This window comes from Ascaphus truei, chromosome 2, assembly GCF_040206685.1.
Source record: "Ascaphus truei isolate aAscTru1 chromosome 2, aAscTru1.hap1, whole genome shotgun sequence".
In the NCBI taxonomy this organism is placed as follows: Eukaryota; Metazoa; Chordata; class Amphibia; order Anura; family Ascaphidae; genus Ascaphus; species Ascaphus truei.
This window is the reverse complement of record NC_134484.1, coordinates 440,718,417-440,740,212: the sequence shown is the minus strand read 5'-3', so window position 1 is coordinate 440,740,212 and position 21,796 is coordinate 440,718,417. Positions and strand designations below refer to the sequence as shown.

Here is a 21,796-nt window from a genome sequence, read left to right as displayed (position 1 = left end):
TGGCAACTATTGTAGCACATTCTTTCATTCCACCATTGGTTGTTCCAATGTGGCTTAGTATGAACAGAGGAAACAGGTAAAAAGAGGAGCAGAGAATGAATAATGTTGTGTGTAAAGAGGTAGAAATGTTTCCAGAAACCCAAATAGTACACACTGCAGATATTTACTGCAAAGATTGTACAGAGATTTAACTTCAGAAAAGATGTGTAATGCGTCACGCATTAGCCTGGGCAGTGGTTTCCAATGATTTTTTAGTTAAGGAACCCTAAGTGAAATTCTGAGGAACCCCCCACCCATCACTATTAGCAACTCTGTGATCAGGTGCATTGTAAATTCTTCTGTATTTGATGCAATTTTCAAATGACCAGAAAATTGCAGGGGACCCTTTAGGGATACCCAAGGGTTCCTTGGACCCCTGGTTGAAAAACACTGATATGGGGTTCCATGTTAAAATGGATAAGTAAGCATTGACACATTGCTCATTTGAATGTCATTTCCCAGAGTCCCTGGCTGTAGTGGAAACACTGTTTGCAAAACAATAATGGGGAAAGACAGGGTTGCAGACCTGTCTGAGACATGCAAAAGAACTACAAGTGGTATGTTTATTTACTGTACTTCAGAAATCTAAATTCGTAAGTCCGTGTTTATGGAATAAGTTCCTAAACATTTCATAGTTGATGTCATAGTGAGCCACTATTACTGTATTTGACGTACAGTATTATACCAGTTGATTTCTCAATTTTTGTAATAAAACAATGTTCATAGTGATTTTTATGAAACCTTGTTATCTTGTTATTGTTAGCGACAACCCCTCCTCCCCCCCTCCCCCCATTAGTTTCACTTCAGAAGGTACTGGAACATCTGGCCCCATTTGGCAGCAAATAGTAAAAAATTACTATAGATACACTTTTCTCATACATTCAGCCCAGAATCCTTGATAAATGTTGCATAACCAGTACAGTGGTGATGGAACCTGGCAGTGCAATTAAGGTTCCAGTACTGTAGCGAGCAGCACCAGGTGGTTTAGTGTGTCGGTGGGTAAGTGTGGAGAGGAGTCTGGTGGGGGAATTATGGTCCCTGTGGGGGTGGAGTGGCAGTGAGTAGGAGCTGTACAGTACAGTAAAATGAAAGTATTTGGATAGGTGGCAATAAATTGACTAGAGAAAATAGACTATAACTGTTGAAGGGACTGCAAAACTGAGAGTGCACTTGCCCTATATCCTGCATGGTGCTTTTTGTGATACATACTTAAAGGATTGAGAAAGTTGCTTTGCTCCTGATAGAACTGTAACTGTCCAGAACTTATCAGCAAATGTCTTTACAACCACTAAAATAATGGAAAACCACAATTATAAAGAAAAAATACAATGTTAACAGATTATGTCATGTTATACAGTATTATAGACTAAAGCAGTAAAATTCAGGGCATTATTGAAAATCCTGCTCTCTGATTGGTTAAAATTCTAGGCATAATCCAATCAGTAATGCCCGGAATTTTAGCAGCTTGCAAAGTGCAGTTTTCAATGTGTTTATTTCCAGCCAATCAGCTTTCAGAACAGCTGAGACAGGGCAGGGGATTGGTTTGCATGAAGTAAAAGCTCTGAGACAGGGCAGGGGATTGGTCATGACATATCAGCCACGGGTTGACTCCTCTCCCTCCCCCCGAGCGGACAGATTTTCTGAGCAGATCCAGTTGATTTGGGGGTGGAGGGGAGTCTGCAGAGAAGTAAGTGGCTGTCTGCAGTTTCTTTGTGGCTGCAGTTTGTGTGTGAGTGTGTGCTGTGCTGTTGTGTTGTATATCTGTGTAGAGGTGCTGTGTGTGTGTGTGTGTGTGTGTGTGTGTGTGTGTGTGTGTATGTGTGTATAGAGCTCCAGTGTGTGTGTGTGTGTCAGTAGCAGTGTTTATAGGTGTAGCATGTGTGTGTAGCAGCAGTTTGTGTGTGTGTGTGTGTGTAGAGGTTGCTGTGTTGTGTGTAGAGGTGCTGTGTACAGAGGTGCAGTGTTGTGTGTGTATAGGTGCTGTGTTGTGTATAGAGGTGCAGTGTTGTGTGTGTGTGTGTGGGGGGTGTGTGTAGAGGTGCTGTTTTGTGCTGTGTTGTGTGTAGAGGTGGGGGGAGGTAGAGTGCAAAGTTTAGTAAGTGACTGCATTTTTTATTGTGGCTGCAGTGTGTGTGTGTGTGTGTGTGTGTGTGTGTGTTGCGCTGTTTTTGTATGTGTAGCAGCAGTTTGTGTGTGTAAAGAGCTCCAGTGTGTGTGTGTATAGAGCTCCAGTGTGTGTGTGTGTGTGTGTGTGTGTGTGTGTCAGTAGCAGTAGCAGTGTTTATGGGTGTAGCATGTGTGTTTATAGCTGCTGTGTTGTGTGTGTAGAGGTGCTGTGTTGTGTGTGTAGAGGTGCTGAGTTGTGTGTGTAGAGGTGCTGTGTTGTGTGTAGAGGTGGGGGGGAGAGTGCAAAGTTTAGTAAGTGACTGCATTTTTTATTGTGGCTGCAGTGTGTGTGTGTGTGTTGTGCTGTTGTTGTATGTGTAGCAGCAGTTTGTGTGTGTGTAGAGCTGATGTGTGTATAGAGCTCCAGTGTGTGTGCGTACAGTATAGAGCTCCAGTGTGTGTGTGTGTGTGTGTGTGTGTGTGTGTGTGTGTGTGTGTGTGTGTGTGTGTCAGTGTCAGCAGCAGTGTTTATGGGTGTAGCATGTGTGTTTATAGCTGCTGTGGTGTGTGTGTAGAGGTGCTGAGTTGTGTGTGTAGCGCATATCAGCACTAAGGGCCTGACTCAGTATGGTCCGAAGAGGCTGATCACGATAAGTTGAAAACGGGAGAGAGGGATAGACGGAGAGATCACAATATTCCAGCATTGCTTTTCTTTAACAAACCACAATAATTTGCCAATAAATAAAGTGTAGGTAAATGTATTGAGGATACCAAATAATAATTACAATATTTATATATTCACTAAGAAGCACTACCCATAAAGTATAAGATGGGACAACATGATATTGCCATTGGTGTACATGTAAACATGGTGTACCCTTCACGGTTAGTAAGGCTTCCTAACCCCTGTGGTAGAATACAAATGGATAAGTAATCTGTATATAACCATATAGATGGGCCATATTTACTAACCAGTCTTCTTCTATAAAAGATAACTTCTGGCCTGTTCAAATCAGTGGGCTGGAATTTGTCTTCCAGCACCAGCAGAAGGTGTCTTATGGCAGAAGATTGCTTATATTGAGGCCCATGGGCCTCATGCAGTAAGCCCCGATAAGGCTTTTTCGGCATTTTATAGCCGTTTTTTGCCCTCCTGATTCAGTAAGCCCCGATAAGTGGGAATTATCGGCAACTTTTCTTCCGAAAAAAAAAATTTCGCCACCCGGCTGCCGATAAGCCACTTATCGGGACTTTTTTTTCCCGCCTGAATTCAGTAAGCCCCGATCAGCTTTTCGGTGCTGATCGGCAGGCCAGATTGGAGATTTTATGGCCAATCCAGCCCGCCAACTAAAGTTGGCAACTTGCTGAAGGAGAAGCATCGGCAAGGGCGACACTTAGGAAAAATCAGCCCTTTTTCCTGCCTGTGATTGATGCCGGGGATCTCCGGAGCTGATACCCGCACCGGAGCCCCCCGGCATGCATCCGAGGCAGGAAAAAGGCATTTAAAAGCCACTTCATTACCTTAGCGGCTAACCGCTAAGGCAATGAAGGGGTTAACCCACCGTGCCAGCGTTATTGTGGGTAGCGGGGATGGGTGAGGGGGGTATTTGGCCCTGGGTGTGAGTTTAGGACTTGCGGGGGGGATGCGGGGGCACTTAACCCTTTCACGACCTTAGCGGTTAATACCGCTACGGTCCTGAAGGGGTTAAGGCCTCCCGCTACCCACCCGCAAGCCCTAAACAACCACCGTTGGGGCTAATGCCCCCTTCACACACCCCCACTACCCACAATAATAAAAAAACACACCCCAGCCCCACAATAACGAAATAAATAAATAATTAAATAATTATATATATATATATATATATATATATATATATATATATATACCCAACAACACCTATACCCCCCTAACATACAGTATAGTAATGGGCAGAATGACTATTATCCACAAATGGATAATAGTGCAGTTGTCCATTTAAAATACTTACACAACAATAAAGACATTAAATACATATAGCACTCACCCATGTCCCACTGCCACGATGAAGGCCATCCTCATCTTCATCCTGCCCATGCCCCATCCGCTTCTGCAAAACAAACACAAGAATTACAACATCCAAATTAATGTCCCCTAGCCCCTTAATCACCATAGCGGTTATTAACCGCTACAGTTATTAAGGGGTTAAGCCACCATCACCCACATACCCTCCCCCACAAAGCCCCCCAACCACCCTCACCCAATACCCACAGGGGAGTACTACCAAATACCCTTGGGCCTAATACCCCCTCCCCCAGCACATACAGTACAATAATGTGCCAAATAACTATTATCCACATAGGGATAATACATTATTTGGCCATTATTAAACACATTCAATACCGTTAAAATGTAAAGAAAATTGTACTAACCTCATCAATAAGAAGTCTCCATCGCCAGCATCATCCTTGGGGTCCGTTGCCAACATTATAAATAGCCACAACATTTGAATATCATTAACATAACACTGAACCCCTTAATCACCTTATCGGGTACTAACCTGAAAGGTAATTAAGGGGTGAAGCCATCCTGCAATGCCTACAACAGTTATGCATAACATCCTCAGTGAAATAAAAACCAATTGCCTAACCAAATTCCATTTAATCATTCAATCTGTAGGCTCACATGCCTCATAAAACATTGCATTTACAGTGTATACATGTAGCATAACATGTAAACTGCATGTACACGCTGCAAATCAATGTTAACAATACAATAATCCCACTCAAATCGCCATACATCACAAGAAGTATATTATTTAATCCAATAAACTCACCATCAATGAATTACCACACATCACTTACATCCCTAAACAATTAAAATACCATCCATACCAATTACACAATGAACTAAAGATATCCTAACAGAGAACAACTTCAAAACATAGACAAAAGTACACCAACAATTACAATATACTAAAGCAAGGCTTTCCATATCCTACTGTACGGCCTGGAAGCCCAAAACTTACATCTGTCTAAATATAAAATACATTTACAGTAGCACACATCAATGCATAGCCACAATGATTAACAATACAGAATTAGAAGCTTTAACAACACTATCATTTCTTACCCTGTATATATATCTGTACACATACATACAGACATACATACAGTGGGAAAAAATGATATGCATTATAAAAAATGAAAACATGAAAAAGCAACAAAAAAAACAGTTACATTAAGAACATTTCTTTATTTAACTTACCATTACTTGCCCCCACCGACTCCCGTTGATCAGTTTACTCACGTACCAATCCACGACACCATCCACGACACCATCCACGACACAATCCAGGAACAAATCCACGAACCAAACCAGGAACCAATTTCAACCTTTCAGGTTAGTACCCGATATGGTGATTAAGGGGTTCAGTGTTATGTTAATGATATTCAAATGTTGTGGCTATTTATAATGTTAGCAACGGACCCCAAGGATGATGCTGGCGACGGAGACTTCTTATTGATGAGGTTAGTACAATTTTCTTTACATTTTAACGGTATTGAATGTGTTTAATAATGGCCAAATAATGTATTATCCCTATGTGGATAATAGTTATTTGGCACATTATTGTACTGTATGTGCTGGGGGAGGGGGTATTAGGCCCAAGGGTATTTGGTAGGACTCCCCTGTGGGTATTGGGTGAGGGTGGTTGGGGGGCTTTGTGGGGGAGGGTATGTGGGTGATGGTGGCTTAACCCCTTAATAACTGTAGCGGTTAATAACCGCTATGGTGATTAAGGGGTTAGGGGACATTAATTTGGATGTTGTAATTCTTGTGTTTGTTTTGCAGAAGCGGATGGGGCATGGGCAGGATGAAGATGAGGATGGCCTTCATCGTGGCAGTGGGACATGGGTGAGTGCTATATGTATTTAAAGTCTTTATTGTTGTGTATGTATTGTAAATGGACAACTGCACTATTATCCATTTGTGGATAATAGTCATTCTGCCCATTACTATACTGTATGTTGTGTATTGCTGCTATGTTTATTGGGGGCATTTGTCCCCAATAAACATGCTACTATGCGTTAACCCCTTCATTGCCTTAGCGGCTATCCGCTATGGTAATGAAGCAGCATTAATGTATTTTAATAATATTGTGCGGAAGCAGGAGGCCCCCTGAGCTGAAGCGCATTTATTTGTGGCTCAGAGACCCCCTGCCTCCCGAGTTACAGGCCCCGGTTTGGGCCATCGGTTACAGTGTGGACGCCATGTTTATTGCGGGGACGCTATAAACATGGCGGCGACACTGCCACCCGATGACACATACCGGGGCCTGTAACTCGGGAAGCAGGGGGTCCCTGCTCCACAAAGCAATGCGGTTCAGCTCAGGGGACCCCCTGCTCACTGTACAGTATAATTAAAAAGACATTCATGCTGCTTCATTACCGTTGCACATAGCCGCCAAGGTAAGGAACGAGTCTTTATTGATGTGTGTGTGTTTTATTTATACTGTACATGTGCAGAGGGTCTCCGGAGCAGAACCGCGTTGGTTTGAGGTCCGGGGACCCCCTGCCCCCCGAGATACAGGCCCCTTTATGGGGTGCCGGTATCCCTCTGGTTTGTTTACAGGTCGCGGTCACGTGATCGGGACCTTTAAACGCAGAGGGATACCGGCACCTCATAAAGGGGCCTGTATCTCGGGGGGAAGGGGGTCCCCGGACCTCAAACCAACGCGGTTCAGCTCCGAAGACCCCCTGCACATGTACACTATGAATAAAAGTTGTTTTTAAATACTTTTTTTGGTGCCGATGTTTGCGCTGAGAGAGCGGCTTGTCTCTCTCAGCTGCAAACATCTATCGGCACCAAAGGCTTATCGGGAGCCAGGCTGTATCGCCACAGGTCATCGGCAGCTTTGCTTTCGCAGTGCTTCGGCAGGGATCGGAAGGATTCGGCCCTTACTGAATACTGCGAGGGCAAATTGCCCAAAAAAAGCCTTTTCGCAATTCGTGCCGAAAATTTTGTATCGGGGCTTACTGCATGAGGCCCCATGTCCCTCAAATTCAATTTAAAAAGTGGAAGTAGGTTGTTTTTTATTAGTATTTGATTCAGGGAATTACCACTGCAGAAAAGGTAATCATGAAATGGACTGATATGGTGAATACTACACGCGTATAACATACTGTAATTACTACCCAACTTCCCCTATTGACATTCTGTAGATGGCATGCTGACGCACACTGGGAAACAGAGCTGTCCAAGGTCCCCCACTCCAGAGCATGAAAATGGGCCACACACATACGCACCTCCTGAGTAGAGGATACTGTGTCTTCTGGGGGAAGGGTCTTTGATGGAGTTGGTGACGTCAGGGGCGGGTTTAGGACTGTGTCTCAGGGTCCAGCACCATGACTTTTACCTCTTACTGCGGTAATGTGATACTCACATAAATTGTGTGAGACTTTACAGGGCTAGGAAAATGAAGTGCAAAGTATCTTGACATATTTACACAGGATGAAAATACTGTGCTAGTTAATTTAATGCAAAATTGCCTTCCTACGTAGACCCCAAAACATTCTTTTTTTCTTTTTTTTCTTTATACTATTTTGTCGTTTTCAAAATAGTTAACATGGAAAGTGAAGGAATACAGAAAAGAAAATATGGGATGGAGAATGATAATAAAAAAAACAGATCGCAGATCCACTTACAGCAACACAGTTTTAAAGAGCAGCTGGGTATTTCATTTTACAGGATTTAGGCTGCGTGAAAGAAAGTTCAGTCCTGACCTTTGCTATTTCCTAATTCGGATTTTGAGGATCTGCAGGACATTGCAGTTTGTGGGTTGCAAGGTCCTCTATCAATGAGGCTTGTCACGGAAGACCAGAGCTTAACCCAAGAATCAAGGCACCAGACAGGGCAAAGCAGTTCAATACAGGATTTTTTAATCCAGCCGGAGAATACAAGCACAATACAAAAACACAAATCAGAGCTATACTCACTAAAGCGGGCATACGGGGAGAATCCAAGCAGGCTAGGTGCTGAGTGCCACATTGAAGGCTTACCCAGGGTTTTCTTCCACTCTCCTTGGGGGGTAGGGGCCATCCAGACTCTCACGGCAGAGCACTTGCAAATCTGCAGCATAAAAGTCCTACTCTGCTTCTCTTCCCGTAGTGCAAAAGCACTTTCAAATATCCCGCTCGGACAGGCTTCCAGACTCGTTTCCAGGTGTCTCCGGCAAAGCCTCAGAACACACTGCTTAGATCACCCCAATGTCAGGATCTGAACGAACTCTGGAGCGATGAACGGGTTCCCTTTAGCTTCCATGCTGCCATAGGAAAACATGGTAGAGGGGATGGCGACCAAACCACACTGCGGATGCTGCTCAAGGACCAATCAGGAGGCGAGGGCTCGTCTGCATCGGTCAATCATGGCTGGAGAGGAGGGGTTAATAGAGAGTTCAAGGGCTGCGTAGAAAAATACAAATGGGCTAATGGGAGCAGCGCCTACTAGAGGGACTCTGTAGCGGCTTGCCCCGCCTGGCGGGATATCTCCCACTCGGCTGGCACCACTCTGGCTGGGGAGGCAGCCATTTACACCGCTTCTTTGGTGCATGGTCCCCCTGGCCTTTTCTCTACCCATAGTCACTTTATTTTCTCTCCTGCACCTATCCTCCCCCTCCTGTTCCAGCAGCAGCCATTTTCTCTGGACATGTGGGCTGCACAAGGGGTTTCTCCGTGCTGCATGTCCAGAGACTTCGGCTCTGCTTTATAGTTACAACAACACATTTTTATGCTTTATTTTGGGAAATTACTGTCTGTCTCTGGGTATGCAGATGATATACGGAGCGAATGACAGGCCGTTCAGCCTATCATGGAGGGGGAGCGATGTGCAGCCTATATTAATTCTCCCTCTGCACCCCACTGCCATCAAAAAATTCCTGGTTGAGTAAGAGGCCGATCACACAATCAATTTGGTTGAGTGTCAGCTTTTATACCCAGGGGAAGGCATCACACCATATACACCATATACATGTGACCCAGTCAGTACCCTCCCCATTTTGACACTCCAACTGCCGGTTTAAGCCTGCCCCTGGATAAGGCAACACAGTAACTATCCAGGCTGCAACTGCAGGATAGGCCCTGTGCAGGAGTTTAACCCCAACACTGCCTGTTCCTATTAGGACTTATAGTGTTGAGGCCAGTGGAAGGCCAGTGGAAGGCTATAGCCAGAGGCACATATATATACACACACACACACACACACACACACAATGTAGTGGGCTTTGGTTTTGCGCTTATCTTTGACTGTGTATGTCAAATGGTATACTGTGCAGAAAAGCTACATAACGTATTATAAGAAAATAAAACTTAATTAATGGATCAAATTTAAATATCTCATCAACATAGTAGGATTTAAAACATGGAGATCAGAGTGTTTGGCGGAGTGTTTTTCACAAAAAAGCATGACATATCAAACTGTTCTGGTTTGTAAATTATCTTCCAACTTTTGAAGGTAAATATTATTTGTGCTCCAACATTACATTTACAATCCCATAGAAAATGAAAAAATTCTATTGAACAGCCGTTCTGAATGTACATTTATTGTGGTTAATCAGTGTAAGGACACACCTATCCTACCCATTCATCTATATGACATGCATGACCAATACATGTTTGCATATCAGTTTATCTTAAGTGACAAAAGAACTTTTTGAAAAAGATAAATTAGAAACCAAATTTAAAAGGCATACGTGACTTGTTAATTGGTTTACATTAGTACTCTAATTTATAAAAGCTGTCTAAATCTGTCTGAAGGGAAAATGGCCCTGTCCACTTTTTCAGTTGAACACAATACTAATGCTAGAGGTTTGTTGCAGTAATAAGCACTGCAATTTACCCTAAGCAAACACTAATTTAAGGCTGCTCCTCGTGCTTAATGAAAACTTAGTGCTACCTTTTTTTCCCTCTCTTGAAAGCTGAAATAGTTTTGTAAAGTTTAAACTAGAATTCCAGGTTGATTCTTTTTAGCATGATGGAAATGTTTCCGCATGATGAGTAATGTATAAAATGCATTGAAGTTCTTAATGCCAAGTAAATGTTTCATCTGCTGTCTAGCTGGCTTACCTTTAACCTCTTTGCAGCGAGGGTCTGCAATGAAGTGGCTTAAAGTAGTAAGGGGGGGTAGATATCAATATCCCTCTATGGTAAAATTGGTGAAATACTGATGCCAGAAGAAGTACCAGTTTCATATATATATATATATATATATATATATATATATATATATATATATATATATAAAAACATTGCACTTCACAACACATACACACCCCTTTATCTAGCTAGTCTGGCTACTTTCCCAATCTGGCTTGGACCTTGTTCCAATCATCTACCTTCTACCTTTTCATGAGGAAGAACATTTCCTCTTGAGCCTATCAGATCTGATCTGCATGACATCATGTTCTTGCAGTTATGCTTTCCTTTAAAAGGCTTTCATCCTGCACCACTTGTCTCCCTTTAAATCTGTAGACCAAGCAATAACCTACGTGTGTGTGTGTTTTTTTTAATAACTCGGTTCTGTGCTATGAGAAAATACTTGTAGCATTTAAAATAATAAACAACTCTGAATTACATTTTGAATGTATTATAATGTAACAAGCATTTTTTGTTTCTATAGCAACCATTTACAAAGTCACATCCCCTCCTCTTCAGAAACAGGCTCTGGCACACCCCTTTTTGAGCCCTGCCCTCTCTCTAGCAGTGCACCAATTGTATCTATTGACTGCCTTGTCACATGATATTCCCCACAGAACTTTGCATGTTTTGTCTTCTTCTGCTGCACTGACAGCCATTTAGTGAACCCCCGAGCCAAATCTTCACCGATCGATCACAGGAGATTGTATTGAGATTGTATTGATGCACATATTAAAAGGGGAAAGAAAAAAAACTACAGCTTGGACTGCTGCTTTAAGGTACATAAGTCTATATTATATCCCCTATACCCGCAGTGTGCAAACTGGGGGGTGTGACCCCCAGGGGGGGGGGCACGAGATTACCGGCGGGGGGCGCGGGGTTTACAGAGGCCCCGCGCACTTCACAAAGGCACTTAAATTAATTAATGGAAACAAAAAAACAGCGCACAACGCAAATGGTGAAGTTAGTAAATACAAGTGTGTATTAAATAAGGGATAAATAATCTGCGTACATCAAGTATAAAAAATTGAGCATTGAGTGTGTAAAACACACAGGTTACCACTCGGTGACTGCTGGTGTGGGAGTCAGATGCTTGCTTCTCTCAGTGGGCGCTTTAAACAGCAGCTAAAATGCAGGAATCTCTTAGGAACTCCTCTTCAAACTGTCAGCGTCTCCATAGGGGATTTCCCTTCAGATCAGCTGGGCTCCGCACTCGATAGTAGCACTCAGAGGGTCCCCAGATAGTTCAGCAAGGACTGGAGCAGCTAGTGAAGCTCCTCGATTGAAACCGTCACACACGGAGGTGAGTCTGATGGCTGCAAGTGTAACCCCAGCGTGCCACGCTGCCTCTTCGTTGCGGGACGCTGCGTGATGACGTCACCGTGTCAGCAACTATGAATCGATCGGCAAGAGTGTTTCACGGTCTCTCAGATGCCCGAAATTGCACACAAAGATGTAGATAGCCAAAGCAATGCCAATAAATGTAGCCAATGTGACTGGCATTAGACACATAGACCATAAATCATCCAACGCGTTTCGTAGTGATAACTACTTCTTCAGGGAAATTTTTATTACAGAACATTTTTAATTATTAATATATTTTACTCTGTTTTTTGTTAGGATGTATTTTATCTTATGTGTTAATAAAGTTGTTGTTTTAATAAAAAGTGCTCACATTTCCCTAGTCATTTTGACTACTGCACAGCCCAGATGATTGATTGGCCAACCACTTATTGGCTGACCAATGGGATCTGTTTGAGAGGTATTTAAGACCTCTGTGAAATGTTAATATTATTCCCTGAACTATCTGGGGACCCTCTGAGTGCTACTATCGAGTGCGGAGCCCAGCTGATCTGAAGGGAAATCCCCTATGGAGACGCTGACAGTTTGAAGAGGAGTTCCTAAGAGATTCCTGCATTTTAGCTGCTGTTTAAAGCGCCCACTGAGAGAAGCAAGCATCTGACTCCCACACCAGCAGTCACCGAGTGGTAACCTGTGTGTTTTACACACTCAATGCTCAATTTTTTATAGTTGATGTACGCAGATTATTTATCCCTTATTTAATACACACTTGTATTTACTTACTTCACCATTAGCGTTGTGCGCTGTTTTTTTGTTTCCATTTCTTTAGTGCATTGGGGGGTGCTGAGCCACCCCCTGTCTTTATAGCAGCAGACGCCATCATCATTTACTACACGGTTATGTGAATTATTTCGTAATATCTCCACTGTGGTTTTTTGTGGCTTTATATTGGGCTACTAAATTAGAAGGGTTATGGTTATTGCACCTTATCAGTTATTTGTATAGAGGTTAATTAGATGCGCACAGTAAAAATATTTGTTTTTCACTTAAATTAAGTGCTGGGGGAGCTGCAGGGCCTCTGTAAACAATACTTACCTTGATTCAGGCGGCATCAGGAGACGCGTCGCCATGGCAACGCGGTGGGGTCATGTGACGTCACGTTGCTATGGCAACGTGATGTCATGACGCCCAGACGCCGGGAATCAAGGTAAGGAGGAGGAGGGAGGGGGGCGCGCGGAGAGGAGGACATCAGGCAGGGGGGCGCAGGGAAAAAAAAGTTTGCGCCCCCCTGCCCTATATCTTTATTGCATCCAGCAGTAGGATGCGGTTCCTTAGTCTTTCCTAATACATTTTATGATGCAAACCGTGCACATTTTAGATTCAGTTCTTTGCACTGCTTCTATTATATCCTCTGGAACATACAGTATAACTTCTAGAATTAAACACAGTACACAGATGTGTTTTCATGTAATAAATAATTTATTGATACACAGGTGTCACATTTTAACGTCTATCTTCTTTGAGCTGGTAATACATGTCTCTATACAAGATATTGACTTTCCATGTTGCTGTGTTATATCGGTTGATTAACCTTTTGGGTGGACTTGTAAATAGGGTTACTAGGTGACTTCTCCAAAAATACTGGACACGATGCACTCGAGACACACACCTATCCATGCTGTTTCCTCCCCTCCTTCCCACCCCCAGGCTCCTGACACCTCCTCCCAATTGTCTTCTGCTGGGTAATGCAGCCAATCAGGATGGAGGAAGCTACCCTGCCCCTAGCAACAGCCCTGCTTGGGAAAATACTGCAGCCCCCCAAAGCCGGTCAGGTCACTAGGGAGGTAATACCTGATACATACATGTCCAGTATAACCTCTACATTTTTTTAATGGACAGAGTGCCCAAATACAGGACAGTCCGGTTCAATACTGGGCACCTGGCAACCTTACTAGTGAAGTTAGGCGAAGGTCATAAGAGCTGACATACACATGGCCATTCCGCCTGTGATTGCTGCGGCTCTCAGAGCGATCTCTGTGTAGGGTGAGTTTATCTTCTGCTCAGGGAAGCCAGAGGAGGTGTCAGGGCCACATGATTGCTTGAATAGTGATTACATTGCCTTAGTGGCAAAATATATTTAGCACCTGCCACTAGGCGCTGTGGCACTAAAATTACATTGAAGTTGCTGCAGTCCTGCTCATTTACACAGTATCAACCTTGCTGCTAATGTTTGCATCATCTACAAAAAGGCATTATTTTTTTAACCATCTACAGTGACACTAATCAAGAGCAAAAAAAAGTATGCAGCAAAGAACAAAACATAGAAAACTTCTGTGTGCACCCGTTGTACAGCAGGGAAACGTTGACAAATGTCAACTGTCAAAAGTTTTTCTTTAGTCATGCTGCATATGACAGTCACACAATTCTCCTGTATACCTTTGGCACTGAAATAGTTTAAGGCATTGATTAAAGTGTCTTAACCCTTATATGGCCCTATGGATGTATAGTGTATTTCCTGAGGCCTGGCACCCTGAGGTCATGGCTGTTTCCGCGGCTTTTAGGAAAACTTGCTCTGAGAGCGATGTGAACGGGAGAGGAGGATCCACTCTCAAGGGATTAAACATGCAGTGGTACCGTGTTTGACTGTTAGGCTGCGGCCACGGTGCAGTGACTCATGCTTGAGCGCCGTGACGTCACCAACTCTCCGAGCAGGAGCGCCAGCCTGTCCTGCAGCAATTTACAGGTGTGAGGGGTTTGGCGTGGCACATAAGGGAGGGGGCGTGTCATTGCCTGGATTGTGGCGTGTCAGTGAAGGAAGTACAGTATCGTGACGTCACATTCGTTGTTACCATGTCATGTGACCCTTCAGCGCGCTTAGAAATCAATTTTGCTGTCTCCCCAAGCGCAGAGCATTGGAAAGCATATATGTGCACACACAGTGTGGACATATGCACCTACTATCATGTATTCGATCACGCCAAGCGCGCGTCGCTGCACCGTGGCCGCAGCCTTAGGTGTAAATCGTATATATAGCTCAAAGAGGCTGTTTTCGGATGAAAATCCATATTGAAGCCTACACTGGCGACACACTTTATTCGAGCTCGGCTAGTCCCACGAATTCGGGTATACCCGGGTGTATTGAGGTTTGTGACTGTTTTCTGCCCGAGTGCATTGGGTTATTTTCCAGGCAGGGATTGAAGCATTTTATTCCCGCTGGCTGCAATACTGCACAGTATATATATATATACTGCATTACAATTCATGAATTTATGCCATCTGGTAGACACGCGAAGCATTGCAGCCTATTAAATCCTAATCATTATCATTTAACAGATCAGCCGCCCGTCAGCCAGGCATGAACCCAGGCTGGGAAGGCAAATGCAACGGGGCTTGTCAGAGGTGAGGAGCGGCGCATTCCAGGTATCTGCCAGGTACATACTGGGTATTTGCTCGAATAAAGTGTGTCGGTGCAGTATACGAATTTCCCTGAACAGCCACTTCTCCGTACATAAAATGTACCCCTAAATGTATTTCATATTGAGAAAAGGTAGGTTTATTCATATCAGATTGATAGCAGTCAAGATTTACCATAATGGTTTTATTTCAATCCCCTTATTTATGTTTACTCAGACGCCCAGTGTTTTAAAACCCATGAATTTCAAGCATAAAGCAGCAATTTTCCCCTTTTTACATTTGAAACTTGGATGTTTCTCCAGAGTCTGACCGATCTGCTCCTACCTCCTGGAGCCTTAAGGTTACATTTGGTACAGTATGTTGGTCCGAAATTTCCCAACATTTCCTGGGAGGAAAATATGGCTGTTGTCAACATTGTGTTCCCCCAGCTATGGGGGGGGGGGGGGAGGGGAGATAAGGTAAAATTAGGTAATTAAATAGTTTTTGTCTGTTTGTATCTGTTTTGGTTTACTTACCTATTAAGGGATAGATTGTGTTACTAAAACAGCTGTTAACAATTGTATCAGACCATTATTGTGATTGGTCTGTTACATTTGTCCCACCCACTCTGTAGGGTATATCTTCTGCATGATGCGACTGGTATGTAGCTCCTCCCCCTGAAGAAGTGTCTACGGACTTGATTGTTTGTTTTTGGTACTGAGCGATAACTGTATTTTTGTGTGTAAATAAATAATTGCAAGCAATGTGGTTCCTGCTTTACTTTTTGTATTGTTTGTCATGGCAAAATGACAGTAGGAGGTCTCTATTGCTGAAGGAATGTGCTGCAAACCTCTGAGATTATACTTTAGATCACTGGTTTTCAACATCTTTTATCTCTCGGGCACCCCTAACCACAGTTCTCAGTTGCTGAAGCCCCCCTACAACAGGACAGGGTCACAGAAAACACAGGACAGAGAGACTGTCACAGGAGACAGACAGTCAGGCAGGGAGTCAGAATCAAAGTGGTCAGGGGAGTCAGATGGAGCAGATAGTCAGAAAAAAAACACACACAAACACCCCCCAGCCCCTGCTGCTTCCTCCTCCTCTGCTTGGTCACACCCGGCACGCTTCTGACACCTTCTCCTGATTGTCTGCTGCTGGGTAATGAAGCCAATCAGGATAGAGGAAACTGCCCCTGCTCTCTCCCTGCTGTGAGAGATGGGGAAATCCCGCGGCACCCTTCTGATCCTTATGGAACCGCAGGGTGCTGCGGAACCCCGGTTTGGAAAGGCTGCTTTAGACATTAGAAATAGTGAAAGACTTGAAAAAGAAGGGGGTAGTCACTAGCGGTTGATAAATGAAAAAAATTGGCGTTATTGGTTTTTAACACCACCTTACTATCCTATTCATGAACGTCATACTACAAGAGTTAAAGAAACGATAAGGGGCTTTTTACTGCGGGAATATGTCCGTGTTAATTTTAGCAGCAGTGCATTCAATTAACGAATTAACATCACATTACTTATTCACATGCTATTCACTAAGCTTGATAACTGGTGATGCAAGGCTACCGCAAAAGAATAACATCCGTTTTATCATCTACCTCAGGCTGGCAAGCCTATCTTTCCTGTGCATATAATGGTTACTATAAACATAGAACATACAGGACACCTACAAGCTCATATTGAACCCCCAAAATAACCACAACATATATATATATAAGCATATAAGTGTCACAGAGGAGTGCTACTATGCATGGCAATATATATTTAAAACCAGAGACAAAACATAAAACACAGACAGAGCTCAGTGCACATCCAGTGAAACTCATACACGGTACAGTGCCTAAATATATATGTATAGATATCTATGAAATAAAATGGTCTTTTAGTTTAACATTTTGGCCAAATTGTTGTAAGCCCCTGAGCCACTACACGGCAGACCACATCTCAAGGGTCCCTAACACTAATATAATTTCTTAATAACCTGTGCATTACCAGGAAGAATGATTTATAATAAATCTGTCAAAATTAGTTGCATAGTTCTAAGTCTGACTGAAGCTTTTATTAACCTGTACATTACCAGGAAAAGCACTCTGTATTAGATTTGTCACAATCAAACTGCAAGCAAGCAAGTTCCCCTGAGAGTGGGAGATGCTATGGAGTGAGCTTTTAACCATTTAAATGTGGGAGGGGGTGAGCTTAAATTAGGTAGGAGGTTGCCACCCTCCAATCAGCTAAGACTAACTGAACAAGAATTGTAAAACATACAGGACACCTACAAGCTCATATTGAACCCCCAAAATAACCACAACATATATATAAGCATATAAGTGTCACAGAGAAGTGCTACTGAGCATGGCAATATATATTTAAAACCAGAGACAGAACATAAAACACAGACAGAGCTCAGTGCACATCCAGTGAAACTCATACACGGTACAGTGCCTAAATATATATGTATAGATATCTATGAAATAAAATGGTCTTTTAGTTTAACATTTTGGCCAAATTGTTGTAAGCCCCTGAGCCACTACACGGCAGACCACATCTCAAGGGTCCCTAACACTAATATAATTTCTTAATAACCTGTGCATTACCAGGAAGAATGATTTATAATAAATCTGTCAAAATTAGTTGCATAGTTCTAAGTCTGACTGAAGCTTTTATTAACCTGTACATTACCAGGAAAAGCACTCTGTATTAGATTTGTCACAATCAAACTGCAAGCAAGCAAGTTCCCCTGAGAGTGGGAGATGCTATGGAGTGAGCTTTTAACCATTTAAATGTGGGAGGGGGTGAGCTTAAATTAGGTAGGAGGTTGCCACCCTCCAATCAGCTAAGACTAACTGAACAAGAATTGTAAAACATACAGGACACCTACAAGCTCATATTGAACCCCCAAAATAACCACAACATATATATAAGCATATAAGTGTCACAGAGAAGTGCTACTGAGCATGGCAATATATATTTAAAACCAGAGACAGAACATAAAACACAGACAGAGCTCAGTGCACATCCAGTGAAACTCATACACGGTACAGTGCCTAAATATATATGTATAGATATCTATTAAATACAATGGTCTTTTAGTTTAACATTTTGGCCAAATTGTTGTAAGCCCCTGAGCCACTGCACGGCAGACAACATCTCAAGGGTCCCTAACACTAATATAATTTCTTAATAACCTGTGCATTACCAGGAAGAATGATTTATAATAAATCTGTCAAAATTAGTTGCATAGTTCTAAGTCTGACTGAAGCTTTTATTAACCTGTACATTACCAGGAAAATACACACCAATTGCGCAGTATGAAAGGCAAAAGATCCCTATCTAGAACATCAAGGGCATTTTTATGTTCTAGATAGGGATATTTTGCCTTTCATACTGCGCAATTGGTGTGTCTTTTGTTTTTGTGTATTTCCAGAAACATTTTGGCGTTATTCTTCAAGGGCACCCTTACCCATCCGGAACTTTCTTGGTTGTTCCATCCATCTACCTGGACTGTCTCATATTACAGGACTGTCTTTTGGATTATGGTATTTTGGACACTATACCCACTAGCGCCGGGGACACTTATTTTGTATGTTCATTTTGTTTAGCAGGTTTGGAACTATCTGTTGTATGTAGTTCCCCTTGGCAGCTTATTATTTATCTTATCACATTCAGTATTGTGTTTATCACATATCACGTATTATTCACATTATTTTCAGTTGGATCTAACGCTTGTAGAGAGTGTATTTAGTTAGTTGTTTGTCTTATGGGTTTTGTGTTTTAATTGTACAGTATTTATGTTGTGTTAACCCTGCTTGTGACATCCTTTGCAATGCATTGCGTTGTACCCTACGGTGGAAAACTGTGATATCTATTCCCACCTCCGCAATCACTAGCGCTCATTGATGCAGATTTCTACCAGTTAGTGTTAGTTAACGCCGATTTTCAGTTATGCAAATGAGAATGAATATCCCAACCTATTTATAAATAAATACTTTTTGGTGAAATTACAGCTGTAATTCTAAAAAATATTTTCACAATACCACTATTGACCTTTTTAGTGAATCTAGCCCAAAATATGATTAAATGTACCCTGTTGAGATAAACTCGTTTGGTCTTCTACCTTTTTACAGCAGCCAATAATTACATTGTTTGCTTTATGACAAATTACAGGAAAAATAACGATGAGTCTGTATTGTACTGAAATTAATATTCCAGGTCATCAGTATTGCTGACCTGAAATGTTAGGTATACCAAATACCGATTCGCTATGCAAACCTGGGTGTTACAGTGAAATTGACTTGTAACACATATTTATTAATACATACTATATTTACTCTACATTGCATTTATGGCAACTGTTAATCTTAATGGAAAATACAGGTTGCTTCTCAACCACATAGTGCAATAGTGCCAAATGCTTGAAAGTGAATTTGTGTGTGTGTATATGTATATATATATATATATATATATATATATATATATATATATATATGAAAAATAAACAAACTTGACATAGCAGTGCCACAGTATAAAATAAATTAAAAGGCAATTCAGAACCCAATCAACCATCCCAGTAGTTCTTCATGACAAATTCTCTCACAATATCGGGAGCGCAGTATTCCAACCAAAGTAGGAGACAAATGAAAGAGGAATAATACATAGTGTAATAGTTTCAAACTCTAATAGGATGTGGGGAAAACTTCAAACATTACACTGACATGGCCAATAAAGGTTAAAGGCCACGGATTGAGCCACCTGTACTGTTGGGATATCCTTGAAACCTAACCTGTAGGTCTTGATGACGGGAGTTGAGCACCCCATCCCACGACAATAAGATATTTAATTCTTCTAAAAAAAGTTTTGTGGGATAATTTTTTAATTTTGGTATATGTCTGTTCATCACTTAAAATCCTATAAGCTTCTTGTGTATAGTAAGATTTATCCATGGATACATTTTTCCATTTATCCACGATTACTCCCTCCCCTTGTCCACATCCATACATTCCTTTAATGGATCCTTCTCCATTTTGGTAAAATTATCTTGGCAATGTGATTGTTCTTGGGTCAGTTTTTCGTAGTCCTTATCATCTGATAAGAGACTTCCAGAATGTGACCTTTATCATTACTGGGATAAAAGCTGGATCTTGGCTTGAAATGTGTATGTAAAGAATTCATCTAATTTACAGTATACTGTCGGAATTTTCTTAATCTCATTAGGCTCTTTCAGCTTCCTACTATCAGCATTTTTATTTAGATTCTTTTAAGTGTCAGTTTGCGTAGAAATGTATTGGAATCTATAAACCGGTTTAAATGGTTTGGTCCCACTGTAGGAGGAAAACTGAGACCGTTAGAAATTAATTTGTTTTGTGCGGGCGTTAAGAACTTTTTACTCAAATTAAATATGCTAAATACCGAATTAGCCTTTTGGGCTAAGTGTAAATGGGGGCCCCACCCACAAAGGTCACATTAGAATACAAATACAGTCTGTTTTTATTAAAATTCTGCAATTACTACAAACACACACATTTTATATATCTATTTATCTGTCTTTCTGATTTTTATTTAATTTTTTTTACATTTCTATTTGCAAAGTCACAAATGCATCAAATTCCATTTTATGAAGTACAGTATTTCTCATTTGAAATTTCAAGGAAAGTGCATTCACTCTTGGTTGAAGCAGCAACTATGGAGCGCAATTTTAGCTTAGAAAAAGATCTTTTGCCTCTGTAGTTTGTGGCCATCGTTAATTGGAAAATTTGTAAATCAATTTCGATGTTAGGAAATGTTGACACTAGTTTGTCAGGTTGTAATCGTTTCTTGTTGTGTGTTATTTTTTAAATACATTTCTGCCAAATCGATGAAATTACCTGTTCCATAAAAAATTGTAGAAACATTCTTTGAATCATTTTTTATTTTGTTTATAAAGTTATGTTATGTTAAAATTAAAATAAATATACTGTACTGTTGTAATTACACAAAAAAAATTGCTAAGTAACGTTTTCTGCGTTTAGTTAGAATGACATCACATGTTGGGCCATAGTATTTGTGAAGCCTCTGAAAGGTCGGGGGCCCTTGGAATGTCCGTGGCTGTGGTATACAGCCTAGTTACCCCCTACCTTAAGACGGGTGCGCCAAATTTTCTGGGGGGGGGAGGGGAGGTGTGGGACTTACAGAGGCCCTGTACTCTTCCCCAAAGCATTTAAATTAAATGCCGGATCACGCACAAGGCCTCTGTAGGCAGACGAAAAAGTTTGCGCACCCCTGCTTTAAGACTGGTATTCAGTGCCATGCTTAAAATGTCACATGGAATACATGATGGCCATGAGAAGCAGGTGAGCAGTTATATCAGCTGTTAATATTGAGGCAGCTGTAATGTTCCCAAGTCTCTCATTTGTAGCCATTGTTCATGTGTAGTTTCTTCCATTTCAAGTGTTTACTTGTAAAAATGTCTTAGTTTACAGAAATTAGCAACCGATTACTGAGATCATACAACACAGACATTGATGTCCTTTTTAATGAAATCGATTACTCCATCGCAGTCAGTCGAAACGTGCTCCATCAGTTGGAAGAAAATTGCATCGCACAAATCAGTGAGGTAGAATGGGAAAAAATACAACTACAGGTTAGTGCCAAACCTTTGCACTATATGATGTACAGTGAAACTACAAGGCACCAAGTTGATGTATTATGAACACAATGAGGACGCGGTCAGCACTAATAAAATTAAGCTTTCTATATTATTAGGGTACATTAATTCCATGTGTCATATGTAGGACACCTCTCTAAATTTT

At 41.8% G+C, this 21,796-nt stretch overlaps 1 protein-coding gene across 2 annotated transcripts in view; it reads left to right on the top strand.

Annotated features, from left to right (window-relative positions):
• The window catches only part of RNF32 (ring finger protein 32), a 74,995-nt gene that overhangs the window by 47,348 nt on the left and 5,851 nt on the right, over positions 1-21,796 (top strand). For both annotated transcript variants that reach the window (XM_075587856.1, XM_075587855.1), the window contains exon 8: positions 21,460-21,627. In XM_075587856.1, the coding sequence (XP_075443971.1) occupies positions 21,460-21,627 (168 nt within the window). The remainder of the gene's footprint in view (positions 1-21,459; positions 21,628-21,796) is intronic.